At 37.0% G+C, this 16,892-nt stretch overlaps 1 protein-coding gene across 10 annotated transcripts in view; it reads right to left on the bottom strand.

Moving 5' to 3' along the window:
• The window catches only part of LOC138045679 (eyes absent homolog 1-like), a 32,555-nt gene extending 18,565 nt beyond the window's left edge, over nt 1-13,990 (bottom strand). The window contains exons 1-8 of one of the 10 annotated variants that reach the window (XM_068892258.1): nt 13,807-13,987; nt 13,613-13,705; nt 9,976-10,030; nt 9,334-9,411; nt 8,232-8,288; nt 5,898-5,941; nt 4,641-5,695; nt 51-364 (exon numbers count right to left, since the gene is read on the bottom strand). In XM_068892258.1, the coding sequence (XP_068748359.1) occupies nt 51-364; nt 4,641-5,695; nt 5,898-5,941; nt 8,232-8,288; nt 9,334-9,378 (1,515 nt within the window). In that variant the 5' untranslated portion in view covers nt 9,379-9,411; nt 9,976-10,030; nt 13,613-13,705; nt 13,807-13,987. Of the gene's footprint in view, nt 1-50; nt 365-4,640; nt 5,696-5,897; nt 5,942-8,231; nt 8,289-9,333; nt 9,412-9,975; nt 10,031-13,612; nt 13,706-13,796 lie in introns of all 10 variants that reach the window. The other 9 variants (XM_068892261.1, XM_068892262.1, XM_068892267.1 and 6 more) reach the window with 9 other exon arrangements.
• Nucleotides 13,991-16,892: the final 2,902 nt, after the last annotated feature.

Genomic DNA, 16,892 nt, shown 5'->3' with positions numbered 1-16,892 from the left:
TGTATCAGTTTTCAATGAACTGTTCAATTATACAGCAATTTTCAGCGTACCTCAATGTTGTGATCAATTTCAGGTGGAGGTCCAGAAGTTGATCTTCTTCCCCTTCCACCACCCCTCCCCCTACCAGCTCTTCCTCCCCGGCCTCTGCCTCTGTTTCCACTCTGAACTAGCACCCCTGGGGAACTCGCTCCTGAATCAACCAGAACCTGAACTCTGCTGACAACATCTTGTCCAGGAATACCAACACTTCCAGATACTATAGGCACACTGTTAATGGTACCCTCCACTCCAGTGACTGGGGAGTGAGAGGGCGGGCTTGGTGTGGATGGAAGGTTGGATGGCGAATACTGAATACTTGTATTTCCTCAAGAAAAACAGATCAGATAAATCAGTATTATTAAGATTGCCAACCAATCTTTGTCAAAGCAAGGTGCCAGGTTAACCCAATTCCTCCGCAGAGTGACACTTATACTCTGTACCATATAAGTACTGAGCTTTATTAACAGAAAATGACAGTGATGAAAAAATCATAGTTTTTAGTGACAGCCAATCAGCGATATGAACAATGAAATTTCACTTGTGAAAAATCATTGTTCGCTGTGTCTGATTGGATGAACAATGTTTTTCATTAGTGAAATTGAAGAACTGTGTCATCCGTGCCGCAAAAACTCCCAAGGCACCCCTTTATGTTCAAGATGTCGCTTTGATGAATAAATTCATTACATCATGTACAAATTTTAACAGAAGACGCTACACTGTTAGAGCCTTCTGGTGAATAAAACTCCCCACATTGTCTAATCTGTTGTCATTATTGTTTTAAAGAAATCTCAGCACTTATAAAAATAATAATAAAAAAATTCCTTCATGGTAGGTGAGTGTGTATGTACCATTTTTATTCACTTGTTGGGAAGAATCACAAAATAACTTGTTCGCTACATGTACACTCACTCATTCATTTGCAATTCTTCACAACTCTGTGAATAAAAATTATATCCGCTCACCAACAATGAAGTAATATAGATTTTTGCCATCACAAAGTATTAACACAAGTGAGAGATTTCGAGGCAATGAAAGGTATAGACTACGAAGAGACTAACACATACCGTGCATTTTAGGTAAAATGCACGGTATGTGTTAGTCTCTTCAAAGTGTTAACCTTTTACAAGTACAATGGTGGAAAACCAGGGTAACTGGTGTGTAAACCTGTGAAAGCTTTCTGCCAGAAGGTGCTGCAGAGATGTATCCAGAGTGCGTCATTGCATCCTTGGATGCACTCTCTGTTTGGGCCCACAGAATATAGAACAAAGGGTCCAACCGGACACAGGGAAAAAAGCTTATGTTTATGCAAATTACAAACACCAGGAAAATCATGCAAACAGCATATTTCACAACAAAAATGAACATTCCCATTCCTTACTATGGAAATGACTGAGTTCCTCAAATTCAAGGTAAGCTGTTATTTTCAGATTTTTGTTGTCAAATGATTTCATTTTGTCAATAATTATGTCCAGCTTGAGGAGTAAAGTTCTTGAGTTTGAATTCCCATGTGTTGCGTGATGTTATCTGAGCTGTGGGTGAGACAATCAGAGACACTTTTGATCTGCCAATGATAATTTAACATTTCAGTTGAAGTTCAGTTTGTTGCACATTTTCTAAGCGAATTTCAAGCATTGGTTTGTTTATCATGAGCAAAATGACAGAGAACCTAAACGGCAAAGTATGTTAATTTTTTGCTTTGGGCAACCCTGTCAATTTTGATTCTGGGCGCGCACGAGTCATCATTTTGGTTCTTGTTTTCCACGGAACTTGTCTTGCAAATTACGAAACGTTTTCAGAGTTAGTGTCAGAAATAATGTGTTAAACACGAAACTTGACCATAATCAATCACTTGATTCTTTACATTGGCCATGGCAAAGTCAAGGGCCAACGATGAATGGTGTATCGCTTCAATTTGCTTACTCTTTTCTTTCTTTTAAATTAAACCGCAAGTGATGTTAAAATAAATGATGCTCTTTTCCGGAAAATTGAAATTCAGTTCTGTTTTCTTTTTTGGCTGTGGAGATCTAGTTAATTTATCACCTGGAAGCAACACTTCCCACAGCGTACAAAGTAAAGTAAAGTAAAGTAAAGCAACCATACATGTATTTAACATCGATAACTCATAACAGTAATTCAACTGACAAAGCCGAGGTCGACAGATTTCTTGAGGCGTTTTCAGATGCTATCGATGAAGCTTTGACAGCCCATACATCTCAATTTTGATCAACAAATTAACAGCATATAACAGTTTCAAAGAAATTGATCATTCTGTTTTAAGTAGAATTATATTTGAAGGGAGGATAAGACTTCATTTTTGTGCAATTTAGAAAATTATCTTAAAGAGTACAACAGCAGCAATTAGGAGGCAAATAGAATGAATATTAAATATTCTTGAATATTGATTAGCTGGACCCCTAAAATTTTGCAATGAACCAAAATTTTTCAAGAAGGGGTCCAGAGGACCCCCAAATTTGAAAACCTGGATACACCTCTGGTTCTGGTAACAATGGAACCAGGATGTATAATTCTCCAGGTTTTCATAAATTCAGACAGTTTTTTCAAATCATTTTGCAACTGATGAAGTAGTGGGACACACCAAAATACATGTAGAGTGTACGTCTTGAAAATTAAAAAGTTCTGTGATTTCTTTTAAAACTTGCAATGAATTTACTTCTTTCTAAAACACTTCTTCAATGTAGGAGTTCTTGAATTTTACCATCATTCTCAAAATAATTTACTTTCCTAATGAAACATAAGACAACCTTTCCTGTTTTTTCTAGGGAAAAAGAGACAAAATTATAATCCTTTATTTTTATATAATGTGAGGAAGACTCACATTGAATGCAATACTTTAAAAAATTTGCTTTCCAAAACAAGCATGAATGCACTTAACTTCCTGTGTTTACCAAAGCTTTTAAGACACCTAACAAATTATTAGTCGCAAGCTTTAATCAATTGAAATCCACCGTCCAACAAACAGAATCTCCACTATGTGGCAGCAACCTTCCAACAAAACCAATTATCAGAAAAAACAATTTGCTCCTTTTTTTAACTTCCTGCTTGGTTAAACACATCTGAAAAACTTAACATACAGTATCTCTGTATACATATGCAGTTGAGTTGTTTTTCATTGTTATTTTAATTAGCTCCATCACATTAACTTAATGCTGCAAACATCTGTTTGTTGATGCTAATGGCCTTGTGTATTCCTCTTAAAGTTTGGCTTCCACTGATAAAAAATTACTTTTAATCCCATAATGTGCTTCATCTTTCAACCAGAATGTAATCAAGAAAAAAATTAAGTAGTTGAAGATGTGCACTGTGACTGAAACAGAGTTTAAAGAAACATAAGTGCTCTTAATAGTAGCATCTACATGACAATAAAACAATATTTATCTTCATTTAATTTATGAGAGTTTAAAGCAAACAATGGAACCATTAAATGGATTTCCATTTAAATAAAATGCTACAGGAAGGAACACATGTTCAAAAATCTACAACAAGAATTGAACATTAATCAGCACATTTTAATATTGTGTGAAAACATCTGCTCTTTTCTGCCTTGTGCATCACACTGGGCAGGGCACAGAAACTGTGTTCACTTATCAGAATTTTTTAAAATTCCAATTCAATAAGTTATTACAAAAATAAATAAAGATAAAGGGAAAATTATTGCTCTTCTTTATCACTGTGACAGTACGTAAAATGTCACTAAAGAGATTTGCCATTTTCTCACTGATCAGTCGAGTCTGCGTCTAGTCTGTTCAAAAGTGAAATAGTAATAATGATAATTTAATAACTTTTGTAATGTTTTTGCATAACAATCAAAAGCATTTCACAATGAGTATAATTAAGAAAGTCTAGAGTACAATAAAATGATAAATTACACTCCAAAAATTGGTCCAAAAAGCGCTCTTCAGCTCAACATTAAAAAATGCCAGTGATTTAATGTTTATGTAATTCTGTGTGTGAACTCATCTATAAGCAAAAACAGAGCAGAGACATACATACACAATAAAAGGTGTGAATATGAAAACATTAAATGGATCTCATGATAATACATAGAAGAAAATTATTAATGGTGATATTGAAGTGTTCAATCAAACTTGTCTGACAGATGAAATACAATTAAATTTGTTACATGAAATCCTTGTCTTTGAATAAGCACAATCATCTTTGCTTCATTAAAACAAAAAGTATCCAAGGCTAGTTTTTAATGCAAGAGATAAGAAATCAGGTAAAGAAATCCCCAATGTGAAAATTAATCAAATCAATGAGCATAGTAACCAGGGTTTTTGTAATACATGTAACTACAGTATTATAACTCTTTTGTAATAAAACAACTTTTACAGTAAAAGTTCACTATTATTGCCAGTAGATTAAATGTCTTGGTGACCAGACAATACATCTAAACGAGGTCATGGCTTTAACAACAATGACAGACAGCCTCTTTTTTATTCAGGGTTAAATGATTCATCAAGGAAGATATTCAAAAATTGCAGATTTTGGTATAAATTTCAAGCTTTACTGTCAAAACACTCGGTCTAATTTAAAAAACACAAAACAGTTAACAGCCTCAGTAACAGCACAATGGAAAATACCTGTAGTGCTTGCAGCATGTGTTCTTTCTCCATTAGTTGTGATGCCTTGACTTGCCTGGCCTGGCAGAAGCTGTGTCAGTTGATAACTGCTGCTTTGACCAGCTACCGCATTTGGAGGTGGAGTGCTGTTTACCTGTGTTATATATTGTGATGGTGAATATGCTGGTGGAGGAGTGTTCAGATAATTGTAAGGGTAAGTCTGTGGATTGCTCCTGTATCCATACTGAAATGAGGCTTGATCTGACTGTTGAACAGAATATGCCACAGCGCTAGTGGTTGGAGTTCCTGTGGATGCTACATAAGTTGTTCCGTATGGAGGTTGATATTGATTACTGTACACTGTCTGACCAGGCTGGATAATGGCTGGATATGTCACTGTTCCATAAGGATTTGCAAATGAGGGGTTTGCTGGCTGTCGAAGAGTAGATATATCTGGGATGTTCCCTCCATGCGTGTCTGCTTGGGAAGCATTACGAGAATCCCCAGTGGTCTTGCCTGCTGAGTTAACAGCAGGGTATCTGACAGTCTGCACCATCGGATAACCTGCCTGAGGTCCCGTTTGAGGATAAACATATCCAGTAACCTGGGTGATTCCCGTTCCTTGGATAACTCCTCCAGTGGTCTTGAACTGTTGCATACCTGGTTGTGGAGCTGGAACAATATGAGGATAAGGACGCTGCCCATAATAACCAGCTGTATTAACAGCATACTGCCCTGTGAGTTGCTGGTACTGTCCAGAGCTGTCTGTTACTCCTGATGCAATTGTTTGACTTCCATAGCCACACCCATCTAAGTTTGTCATAGTAGTAGAGCCATCAGATGTAGGGTAACTTAATGTTGTGGTAGACACTGGTGCAACAACATTAGGTACTCCTACTCCAAGATTTGCAGTTGTCACTGTAATACTCCCTTCACCCACATCCCAGGAAGAGTCATTTTTATCAGATTCTTGACAAGTAATGACGCTTGCCATCCCAGAGGATGATTTGTTTTCTCTCTGGGTGTGGTTAACAGGCTGCTGTGAGGGAGATCCACCTTGGCTTGACTCATCACTGCTGTACAGCAAAGATCCCATTTAGATAATAAACAAGTTAAACTTTATTCAGATGATGACTTTTTCTTTAAATTGAGCCCTACATGAATAACTCCAGAAGTACAATGTAGCTAGTAAGTATTGGACACAGTGGCAAATTTTACTCAATATTTTGCTATTAAATGACATACCACAAGGGCTAGGGAGGGACAATTAACACCCACCTTTCTTTTTCATTGTCACTGTTATCCTGTCTGGGTCTCTTGGCCTATTTTACAAAAAAAAAAAGGGTTCTAAGCAATGAATAATTCATCTTCACAGCCTGAGATCCCAAAGAAATACAAAACATCCTCCAATGTTTTGCTGAAAAGATAAATTCTCCTTAAAAATATTACTAGATTTATAAGCTTTGATGGGACTAGGAGACACTTCATCATTGCGGTTAGTTTTTGTATGGTGTCTTCAAATGAAATATATGACCTCTCACGCGAAAACGTTCCTTAGGAAAGTCGTTTGAACGGCCAAACGCGCGGCAAGCTCACGGGTAACTTACGGGTTGTGTTCAAAGAATTGAAATACTCAATTGGGTCGATTCGTTACCATGATGTTTTTAACATGCAGGCGGCCGGAAACAAACAATTGCGAAGATGACACTGACACATCACATAGAGTGAAAAGTCTTTGATGAAAGCAACCTCATCTAAACTCAGATTTCCTCAAGGGTAGGCAAAAAGACTGAATTTCATTAAACAAAGAGCACACAGTATTCTTTTGAGGTTTCCGCCGGATTCTCACAGCCGATTCTCATCTCCCAATGCCTTGGAAATAGACAGGGCACCACCACGTGACTTGGTTCACGCCAGCAAAAAGCAGGATTTAAGTGTAAATCATGGGAGTCTGCGGTGTTTTGGAAGACAGCGTGAAGCCTCAAGAAAGTAATCTCGGATCATTTTTTTAAAATTCCAGTTCTTCCGCACACGTGAGGAAACGCGAGGCAGTTTGCTCAGCTCTTTCCTCACTGTGTGCGGCGGGCTTAAGCCTATTCTGCTGAAGAATTTGGCGTGTGAGCTTGTAGTGTGTTGTTTTCCCCGACGTTGAGCACTTTCGTACTCAAGGATGCAAGATTCACTAATGGGTCAAAGATTTTCCCCGAACCACAATGGGCATTCATGGCAGGCAAGCGTGTCTGCTGACTTTTGAAATTTGCATACCGAATGGTCCGCTGTGACATTCGAAAAGTTGTGACACATCTGGCTTGAACAAACTCTTCAGAACCTTAAAACAATCTTATTGGCCTTAGCTACCCCTTAATTAATGTAAATAAAATTTCACAAAACATTTGTCATTGAAAGAATAAAGACAAGAACAACAGTTCTGATCAATGCATCACAAATAGTTGGGTTACTTTGAAGCTACGCATATTCGCAAGAATTAATATTATTATCACCATTCTCCAGCAGCTTCTTTTCTCTCCTTGCAGTGTTAACCTTCCCATTCCCAAGTGTTGTTAAAGACTTCAGTTTTACAACAGTGTTTTGCGAAGTTCGTTACGCGGGGGCCTGCGAAAGTGCAAGACTTAATTGTCTCCTGTTGCTTGAGTTGTTCGAATGACATACAGTGGTTGCAAGCGAACTCAAAATTCGTTCGAATGACAAGAAATATTTTTGCTTTCTCTCGTGGATGACCAGAGCCATTCTCATGGCTACATGTACCTGTTATTTTCGAACAACTGCTTGAGGAAAGCGAACGACTTCCAATTTTATTTTTATGAGTCACTATTACTTAAGAATGACTCCCTACTCCTGAGGACGACTTCCTGTGCTGTTCTCAGGGTGACTTCATGGCTACTTCATAGCTTCTTGCCTCAGAAGACTAGTTGTTAGGAACGCTTTCACCTGAGAGGTCCCATATTTCCACAGCCAATCAATCTAACTGGCATTCATTGCATGGCGTTTCATGTTACACAAAAGATGTTTTTAGGATTAGATGCCAACACATTAACTCAGATGTTACATGATTCTGCAGAAACTGCAGATTGGTTTACCATAAATTCATTATCATTTTCATTGTCGTAAGCATACTGCATCACTTTGGTCTTGATCGAAGAAATTTAATTTAAATTAATTTGTTTTTCTGAGGTTGAATTACATTTGTACAAGATTGCAAGAAACATAAATAACCCAGGTACATTTACTACATTGTAAGACATTTTAGTTTGAGCAAAAATCTGCCATGCAACTGACATTTTAGAAAATTCATTTTTGTGGCTGTTTGCAGTTTTTGTTATCACAGTTTATGTTTGTAACACTTGCAACATTTCCATTTACAGTTTTCCAAAAATGACTTTGATACACACAGCAAAGTGTTCTTACTTAATAATCATTATTTTACCTTAATTTAATTTATCAGAAATATTAAGTAGTAAGCAACTTCCCATTGAAAATAACCAGCATGATAAAATGGTTACAATGATGGAAAAATGCCCTCAATTAATCAACACAAACCCTGTAAAGGTGTGATTTTAGAATGTGCTTATTACGGCAAAGGTTTGTTCTTACTGGTGCTGCTTCCAGGACACTGTTTGCCTCTGACTGAACTGGGTCTGTCGCCATTCCCTGTAAGAAAAAGAGGTCAGTCAAAGATAGTTAATGTTAAACATCAGGCAACTGCCCTAAGAAAACAGTTGTGCAATTGAAGATGACTAAAATAAATAAGGAAGTAACCATTGCACACTGAGACTAAAAAAGGTCATTAAAAACAGTCTGAACACCGATAGAATTTGTAATATGGTACGAATAAATTAAGCTGAAAAAGCCACCATAAGAAAACTACAGGTAGTAACTTTCAAGCCTACAATAGCAAAGGAATCACATGTGAAAAAACTCAGTTGTTTTGTTTAGCAAGCATCAAATCAATAATTATTATTGCATTCAACAGTTAAAAGGAGTTTTGCAAGATTCAACATTTACCTTTTCTTGGCGTTAATGATTTAAACAAACCTTTAAAAGAGTGCCATGAACCAATAAATAATGCCTGTATTGAACAGTTCTGTCATATTCCTCTATTTTAAACTTATTGAGAATTCAGAAATGGTGCACTATTCAAGGCTGTTATCATGCAAGAAGCCTAAAACCCCTCAACTCCAAGTTAATTTTATTTCACATTTCAAGGACTTTTCAGTCACCTGATTTGAGGTATGAAAGAAATGTCATTTTATTTATCTATAGAAACAAACTTACACCCTTTTTATAAGAACCATCATTACAAGAACATCCAGGCTGAGAATAACCAAAATTTTAAGAGCATAATTAAGAACATACCAAGGGTGAGGGTCACTTAAGAATGTCTTTATTTTGATCATTTGGTTTTTTTTGGGTTCTTGTGAGCAGTATACATTTAAATAAAGATAAAAAATGTCAAACTGTAGTCTAACAGGACAATTAACTCAAATACTTAAGGACTTGTTTTTAACATTAACAATGTGATTTTCTTATAATTTGCATGACGCACTGAAGAAGAACTCAGTTTGTAGTCAAACTTAGTATACCACACAACTTTAAGACATGTTAATTAAGAACGTTCAGCCTCGGTCCCAAAATTAGATGTTCTTATAAAAAGAGTATTTAAAAAAAGCAAATGCTAGTTTTAACAGTTTTATACCTTGGGTGGCATAGCAGCATAAAACCTAGAACCGCAAAGAAACATTTGATCGTCTGACTCAGTCTTCTCCAAGTTAAGCTTCAAGAGATAAAGGTAAGTTAGTTCAATTTAATTCAAGGAACAATTTAAAACTTTCAGAATTTGAAATAGGATCTGAAGATGATAAATGTTGGGTGGTTTTATGAATTTAATGTAAAAATCACTAAAAAGATTTTTATTTAGGTCCAAAAAAGCAGTGATCTTGTGAAAATAAAAATGTCATCCATTGTGACAGTAACCAGCAGCATTCAAGTTTATTAATTTCACTTTCATTACCAAAAACAGATGCATTGTTTTATGACGAATATAGATTAAAATTAACAAGAGATAACTGTAATGTAACTAGACAACAACACTACATGTAAATGACCTAAATGTATGAATGGGAAGAGAAATTCAGGGAAGGCTTGATAAAGTGTCAACATTATTGTAGACATTGAAGTTAAGTTCCTTCACTGAACAGCCACCATTGTAGCACAATTTATTATCCACAACTCACAATAATAACGTAAACCAGCATGCGCTGTATTTCTCCGCTTCCTGTGCAATGTATAGCATACCTAACAGTCTCAGTCTAACACTTAGAACTGTTTGTCAACTTACCAAAATTAATTTGGGAGCTGTTAAAGAAATTCAATAAAAATTAACAACCAGTTGCCTAGTAAATAAAAATACACCAAATAAGTTTCAAGAACTCTATTTTACTTGTTGCTTTTAAACTTCTTGATTATTTTTGAAACCCAAAGACTGTTAAAAAAAGCCACGGCTGGGAAGATGTTTATATTTTGCAATAAACATCCAAAATCATGGCTTAAAAAGCCCTTGTTTTTTAAAAATATGATTAAGAAAAAAATGTGCAAAAAATTATGAATTAGGCAAAACAAAATTCTTCAATAATTTTAAAATCCTACTGACAGATCAGAGTCGACAGAGGATTCATTCCTTTGATTATTGATTATTTTGGATGATCCTGAAAATTCAGGAGAGTGAATGTTGCTATGTCTATCAAAAGAGTAGGGCCACTTTAAGGGAAATTGCCAGTCAAAATAGACAGCAAATTTGAATGCCTTCAAAAACAGAGAATCACCTGTTCCTATAAATTGTACTGTTTCTTCACATACATGCAATTATTGGCTTGAGATGATGTATGCGGAAAATTGGGTCACGCACACATAAACCAAAACAAATGTAAGAATTTCCTACAAATAAAAACCATGCAAGCTTTATCTTCACATAAGTGCACAAAAGTTTATTAGGAAACTACAAAGACTGTTTCTTTTAAATTTTGGTACTGTGGATACACTTATACTTTTTGGTCTCAGATCATAAAAAACTGTGCATTACCGCAACTTTGTTCATTTTTTGGTTGATTTGATCCTTATCCTTTCTGTCCTGTCATAGGGAACTAAAAGCACTTAGTCTAAGAACATTTACAAGTAGACGACATCTTTAAAAAGGCCTCTCAGGTGGAGTTTGTGACAATTATACAAGACCGAAATGAATTCCCAAAGAAAGCTTTCAAAAAGTGAAGGTGCTGCAGTGGGCTTCGGTTGTACTTTAAATACATGTAGACATGGATGGATCATACACGCCAGCAGCATGTATTTTCACCAAATTTAAGAATTGAAACAGATTATATATTAACAATTACTGGCTTTTTCATTGTCTCTTTGACAATGTATCACTTTATGAAAATCTAACTTTAGCTTGCCATCTCATTTACAAGGATTGCTAACAAGTCAAAATTCAGCATTGTACATATCCCTTGCTTTTTTTGGGACCATATATTTTTAATTTGTTAAAAAATTGTAATTTCAACCTAGCTCCCATCAATGTCTAGCAGCTCAATTGAAAGCATGTAAAAGAAGGACGCTACCTCCAATCATTCCCAATGTCCATGCCACTTACCTATTGATTTAAACTCTTATAACTACTATTTGATTTTCCACTGGCAACATAAAAGGATTACTTAAGGGCATAGTACATCACAGTATGTTACTATTCTCAATTTTACTACATGAATACCTTACCATGAGGAAAACATGTCCATCCGTTTACAAAAATTGAAAAACAACCTTCAAAGCTGACCAGCAGCAACAAAAAGTTTGTTTATTCTTGTTGTTTAACAGGAAAAGTCAACTGCCAATAAGGAGATTGGTAAAAACAACAGCTGAATATGCTCATAAAAGCTAACTCAATAAGTACATTGATGGGAGGACAAACTCTGAAACTAACTTCATTATTTATGTTACTCAAAAGCTGAAATTAAGTCTCTCTACTCTTACGTGATGAAAGCAAGTTATGGCAGGACTTCCTGACAGCTATTTCATTTGAGACAACAAATTAATGTTCAGGTGCCATGGCTGGACAAACTTTCTTTTTTCACAACCTCCAGTTCAGACATCATAGGATGTGACATCGAAAGGAAATTAAAGCATATGCAAAATAACTTACAAGTGCACTCCTTGTTTACTGTTCAAGCCAGGTTGAAGCGAAACCGTGAATTCTAAATAAGTTTCATACATCTTCGTTCTTTCACAAAAGAAAAACATACAAAAGTGAATTCTTTTTTTTTTTTTACAAGACTTCTTCCCAATGGTGCTAATTTTTTAAGGCGGAATCAAAAAACACTTGTGGTTACGTGGGTCAATGCATAGGTGCTAATATTTTGCAATGGCAATTACACATTGTAAATGATTCAATTGCCCCGATCTTTGAATTAACTTTAAAGATTGAATGAAGTAAAATCGTGCATAGCTTACACTGAAACTGACAGCAAAATGGATTAAGAGACGCTGTAGTTAAACATCTTTAGTGTAAAAAACTCACAACGATGTCTTTTCCCAAGAGAAGATCTAATTCACCACAGAATAAATACACTCAAAGTATAAAATAAATGACAGGGGGCGCAATGTGGTCGATGCTCGACGTGTTAAAAAACGGGAGGACGGAAAGCAAAAATTACCGCACGCAGGGAAAAATCTCGCAGCTTGTTAGCTCAATGTCCTTTGTTCCGTTTATTGTTTTATTTATTATTTTAATTTTCCATAAACATTTTCATTTGATTGGAACAATAGTAAACGGCGATCACAATTGTTTTCCCTTTGTGTGGGGACGTTCTCTCTTAATTTTATGGCAATTATGGTAATTTCACAGGATGTAAATTCGACTACATGTTTGAACTGTGGTCAAAGCTTGTTCCGAAATGGACCACAACCATAGTCATAACAGTTTGACAAAGGAACTGTATAGTTTGATTTTATTTAAAAGATATAACAGGCATATTTGCTCTGACGATTACACAACAAAAAAAAAGAATGTTAGTTTCATCGATTCTAGCACTTTCATCTAGCAACTTTGCAGCCAAAAAGTCGAATTAAGGAAACGGACGTCAGATCAATACCTTAAGGTAAAAAAAAATCCTAACTTGCACGAAAACGATCGTACACGTAACCAGTTTATTAAAAGAACCTTCATCCAGCGTTAACACACTAAACTAAAACAACCAAACGGTGGAAAATAATGACGCCCCGATAATATTTTTCAAGCGGCTTTCGGCTAAAACTTGCCAACAGCTGACAGAAAAGGAAAACATTCTCGGCCACGACAATCACCTTAAGTTTGAAACGAAATGACGAAGAAACAGGTGAATACCCTCCACGAGTAATTTGAATGAACCGTCATGTTTTCAGCCGTGGCAAATTTACGCTGTCCTCGAACACCATAATTTTAATTCTCGTAGCAACCGCAAAGGGAAATGACCACAAACTTGTATTTAAAGGACAAAATCAACAGCAAGTCACGACATCGAATTGACAAATGCAACGACGCTGAAATTATAACGATCAAAGGAAGAGGAAACGCTCTTGCTCCGATACGCGCAAAATTAACTGGTATTGTTTCTTTGATTGCGCGCTTGCGGCAGTACTTGGCGACGAAGAAAACAGCAGTACAGTAACAAACACAGCTGAAATGCGCCTAGCGCTTGTGTCTGCCAGGGTGGGAGCTCGAGCAATACAGCGGGAAAGATGTCTGCATCCCGGTGAAATTATAAACAAACAAAGTCGCATTAATTGGCAGCCCCGTTTACGATGAAAACGCGCTTGGTTGAACGAAGATGTCACTCATGGACACTTTCACACGTGTTTCTGAAGTCACGGCTGTAGCCCCACCGCAGAAAAATAAATATAGCCTACGATCCTTTTATGCAGCTACGAATCGAATAAAGTGCTCAACTTACCTTGAATTCACCATTCACGGCTTGCAATCAAAACTCGCGCTTCAATCGGGGGACTCGTCTTACATCGCATCGAATGAACGGGAGGACTGCACCCTGCAAGAGACGAAAGGTTGCAAATTCATTTCACGTTCACGTAATGGGCTCACAAGCTCGCGAATCAAACCTCCACCCAGCTAAAGCTCACATTTCCGTACCAAGGATGCTATAGGTAGCGCATTCAACCTGTAAGAGTACAAGAAAACGCTCAAGTGTAATAGGAGAACACCAACCGAACGCAAAAGAGCTAGAAACTCCCTCATCAATTTTCACGAGGAAAGATTGGAGGCCTGCAACGTCTCATGGGAAGGACGCTTTTCTTTGAAGTTTTCTTTGGCAATTACGCCAACCAATGGTAGCTTGTTTTAGGCAATTTATGGCAGCCCGATACGGGCAGCAGGCTTAATTAGTTTAATTACTGTGAATTGGTGACACTCGGAGACAATTGAAAGCATCAAACAAACTAAACTGGGAAGTGATGATTCATGTTTCCCATGAAATTGTAAAGCTAACTTGCAATGCGCGTTTACAATCTCCTTGATGCCTAAAAGCATCTTTGAAGAATTCACAAGACCAGTTTAAGATGCCTATTTTGGCTTTACAGCTCAAGTTATTTGTGGTTTTCTAAAACCCAACGTTTCGTTCAAGTCATAACAAGCGCCGACTCAATTTAAAAATTGCCCCTGGCAACAACAAACGACCACTTGTCTCTGACAATCGATTTCTAGCACATGTTACAAAAAATTCACGAAATATCTGCAAGCGCTGTTAACTCTCACTTTGTGTGTCAAAAAGTCACGCTAAAACCGCTGTTATGTGTTGGATCCATCCAGAAAACTGACGCGAGGGTTGCAACGAAAAAGGTTTTGTCCTCGGGGTCGAAAGGGCGATCGCTATCACAATGCAAGCAGGGCGAATAAACAAACATTGAATGGATTGAATGAGACCATATGAAAGAAAAACACTTCTTGCAATTTGACAGAAGTGTTATCTCAATTTTATCATCACCAGACAGCTCTTTCCATTTCGATACTGAATTTGCGTCCTTTTCAGCCGGCTTTCTCTTGTGAAGTACATCTGGGATTGGTTTAATCAACGAACAATTTTCGCTGCTCTTGAGCCCAGATGGACTTAACTTCTATTGCTTTTTGCTTGTGATTTTACCGCCCGCGAGGCTTCAGGAAATGACTTGCGTGTTCATATTTTTTCTCAGACTGTTTGGGAAAATTGCCAGTCTCTTCGGGCTTTTGAAAGGGACACCGCTCATCTGTAATTGGACTGTTGGCGAGTGAATGACAGTTTATCCACCGGAGTTGAAAGCTGCTTGACGGATTACGAAATCCCGCGCTGCCAAATACCACTTGTTATGACTTTATAAGAACGAGATTTCCGGTCTGTTACCTCTAATTATGCTGCTCGATCTGGGGAAGAGAAATATTAACAAGGGGCCTTCAGTGTTTCAATGTCCCTCTCTAATCATGTTTTGAAACTTGCTTCTTTCATTTTCCGACAAACTGTTTCGATCATCAATGTCATGCTCTTTTTATTTTAAGAATTTCGAATAATTATTCCTTAGTTTTATATTTCTTGCAGCCGTTTTGAACAGAAAAAAAAAATGTTTTAATTAATCGCCACCCTTGTTGCAAATATCGAATAACAGTTTATTCAGTCATAGGGAACCCTAAATTTGCGACGCCTTTAGGACAATTGATCAAAAAAGTCATTTTACGTGGAGATTATTCGCATGATTATTGCTATCTATCAGAGCACACCAGGTAAAATTACTTCAACAAAATTCGGGAAAAACTATAACTTTGAGCTGAAGAGTCCCAAAGATGATTCCTTCATGTTTACCCGTGTTTACGTTTTTTTGCTGTTTTGCTAACTCTTGAAGTCACACAAAAGTCTAACCGTGCTAACCAAACAAATTTAACGAGATAAGTTAATCTGTCAAAAAGGCTTCCGCAAACCGCAAATGTGTATTTTTAACCACTAACGTGGTGTACAACTGATTATTTCCTAGATTCTCTCTAACGTTCAATTGAGAAAAACTTGTCATCTTCACATCCATCAACTAAATAATTGTGGCTAAAGGCAAGAAGTGTTGAGAAAATCTTCCTCAGTATTAGGTGGCCGACGATAAAATGGTTTAGTCTTTGTTTTTCCAGCAAGGCGTAGGTCTCTTATTTAGTGACCTTTCAAGTCTTTTGATGAACAAATTAGCCTAAAAAACAAATAAGTTCATTATTAATGCCTTCTTAAGGCAGTTAGAGGAACGCTAAGCAAAACAAAGCTTGCCGCCATTCAATGATGCTTGACCCTGCCAGTGACCCAGCTTGCATAAACGTCAGCTTTATTGCACGTCTTAGCGGTTTTGTTTGTAAACACCGCCTCACCAAGTTTGCAGGGCAAACAAAAAAAAAGCAGATGAAGCAAAAGCAGATGGTTACGCAATTTATGTGCAATCAGATGTTGATGGGGGGAGTGCACCAATACTTGGGAAATGCCAAAAAGTCTTACAACCAAGTACACCCTAAAAAATTTCATTCCTCACTTCGTTTTGTTCGGTAAGTTTCCATTTCTAGTTGCTCTTAACCTATTTCAGAAAAATATGTTAGTGTCCGACAAGTAAAAAGAAAGACGTTGAAGCTTGGCAACGGCTATTCCCAACAGTGTCCTGTTATCCCCGGCCCTGCAAAGTGACTATTCTTCCATAGGGGCTATTCCTGTTATTGTTGATTTGCGCCCAAACCCCTGCATGATGCTTTTAATCTGTTCCTTTTATATGACTACTAATCTAAGCTATAAGTAATCTCCGTGGAACCTTTCGTACCAATTCTAGACGAATCGTTTCTGGGAATTGGAGCAATGATGATCGTGATTTTTCCACCACCTTCCCGAATGAGTTCTTATCTGAGGTCATCAAGTGAAACAGATTAAACCTTTTACTGGGTGACCGAAGAAATAATTCGTCCATTTCCCCCAGAAAAAGAGACTTGCTGGATGGATGACGAGCGCAGCTTCGTGTTTTCCGCCTTCAATGTCAGTTGTTCTTATGTAATTGAAAGCACTAATTTTCCACGTGCGTTTCAAATATGGTCCTCGCATGGTGAAAGTCTTGACATTTCAGGTTTAGTTCCAAGGTTCGTTTTCACTTTTACGGTACTGAGAATTTACTCGCGTGCAAAAAAACTTTTTTTTCAACAAGAAATCGCAATGAAAAGGAAACACTTTTGCATCACAG

This window comes from Montipora capricornis, chromosome 4 (genome assembly GCF_036669925.1).
Source record: "Montipora capricornis isolate CH-2021 chromosome 4, ASM3666992v2, whole genome shotgun sequence".
Lineage (NCBI taxonomy): Eukaryota > Metazoa > Cnidaria > Anthozoa > Scleractinia > Acroporidae > Montipora > Montipora capricornis.
This window is presented reverse-complemented; position numbering and strand designations above follow the sequence as displayed.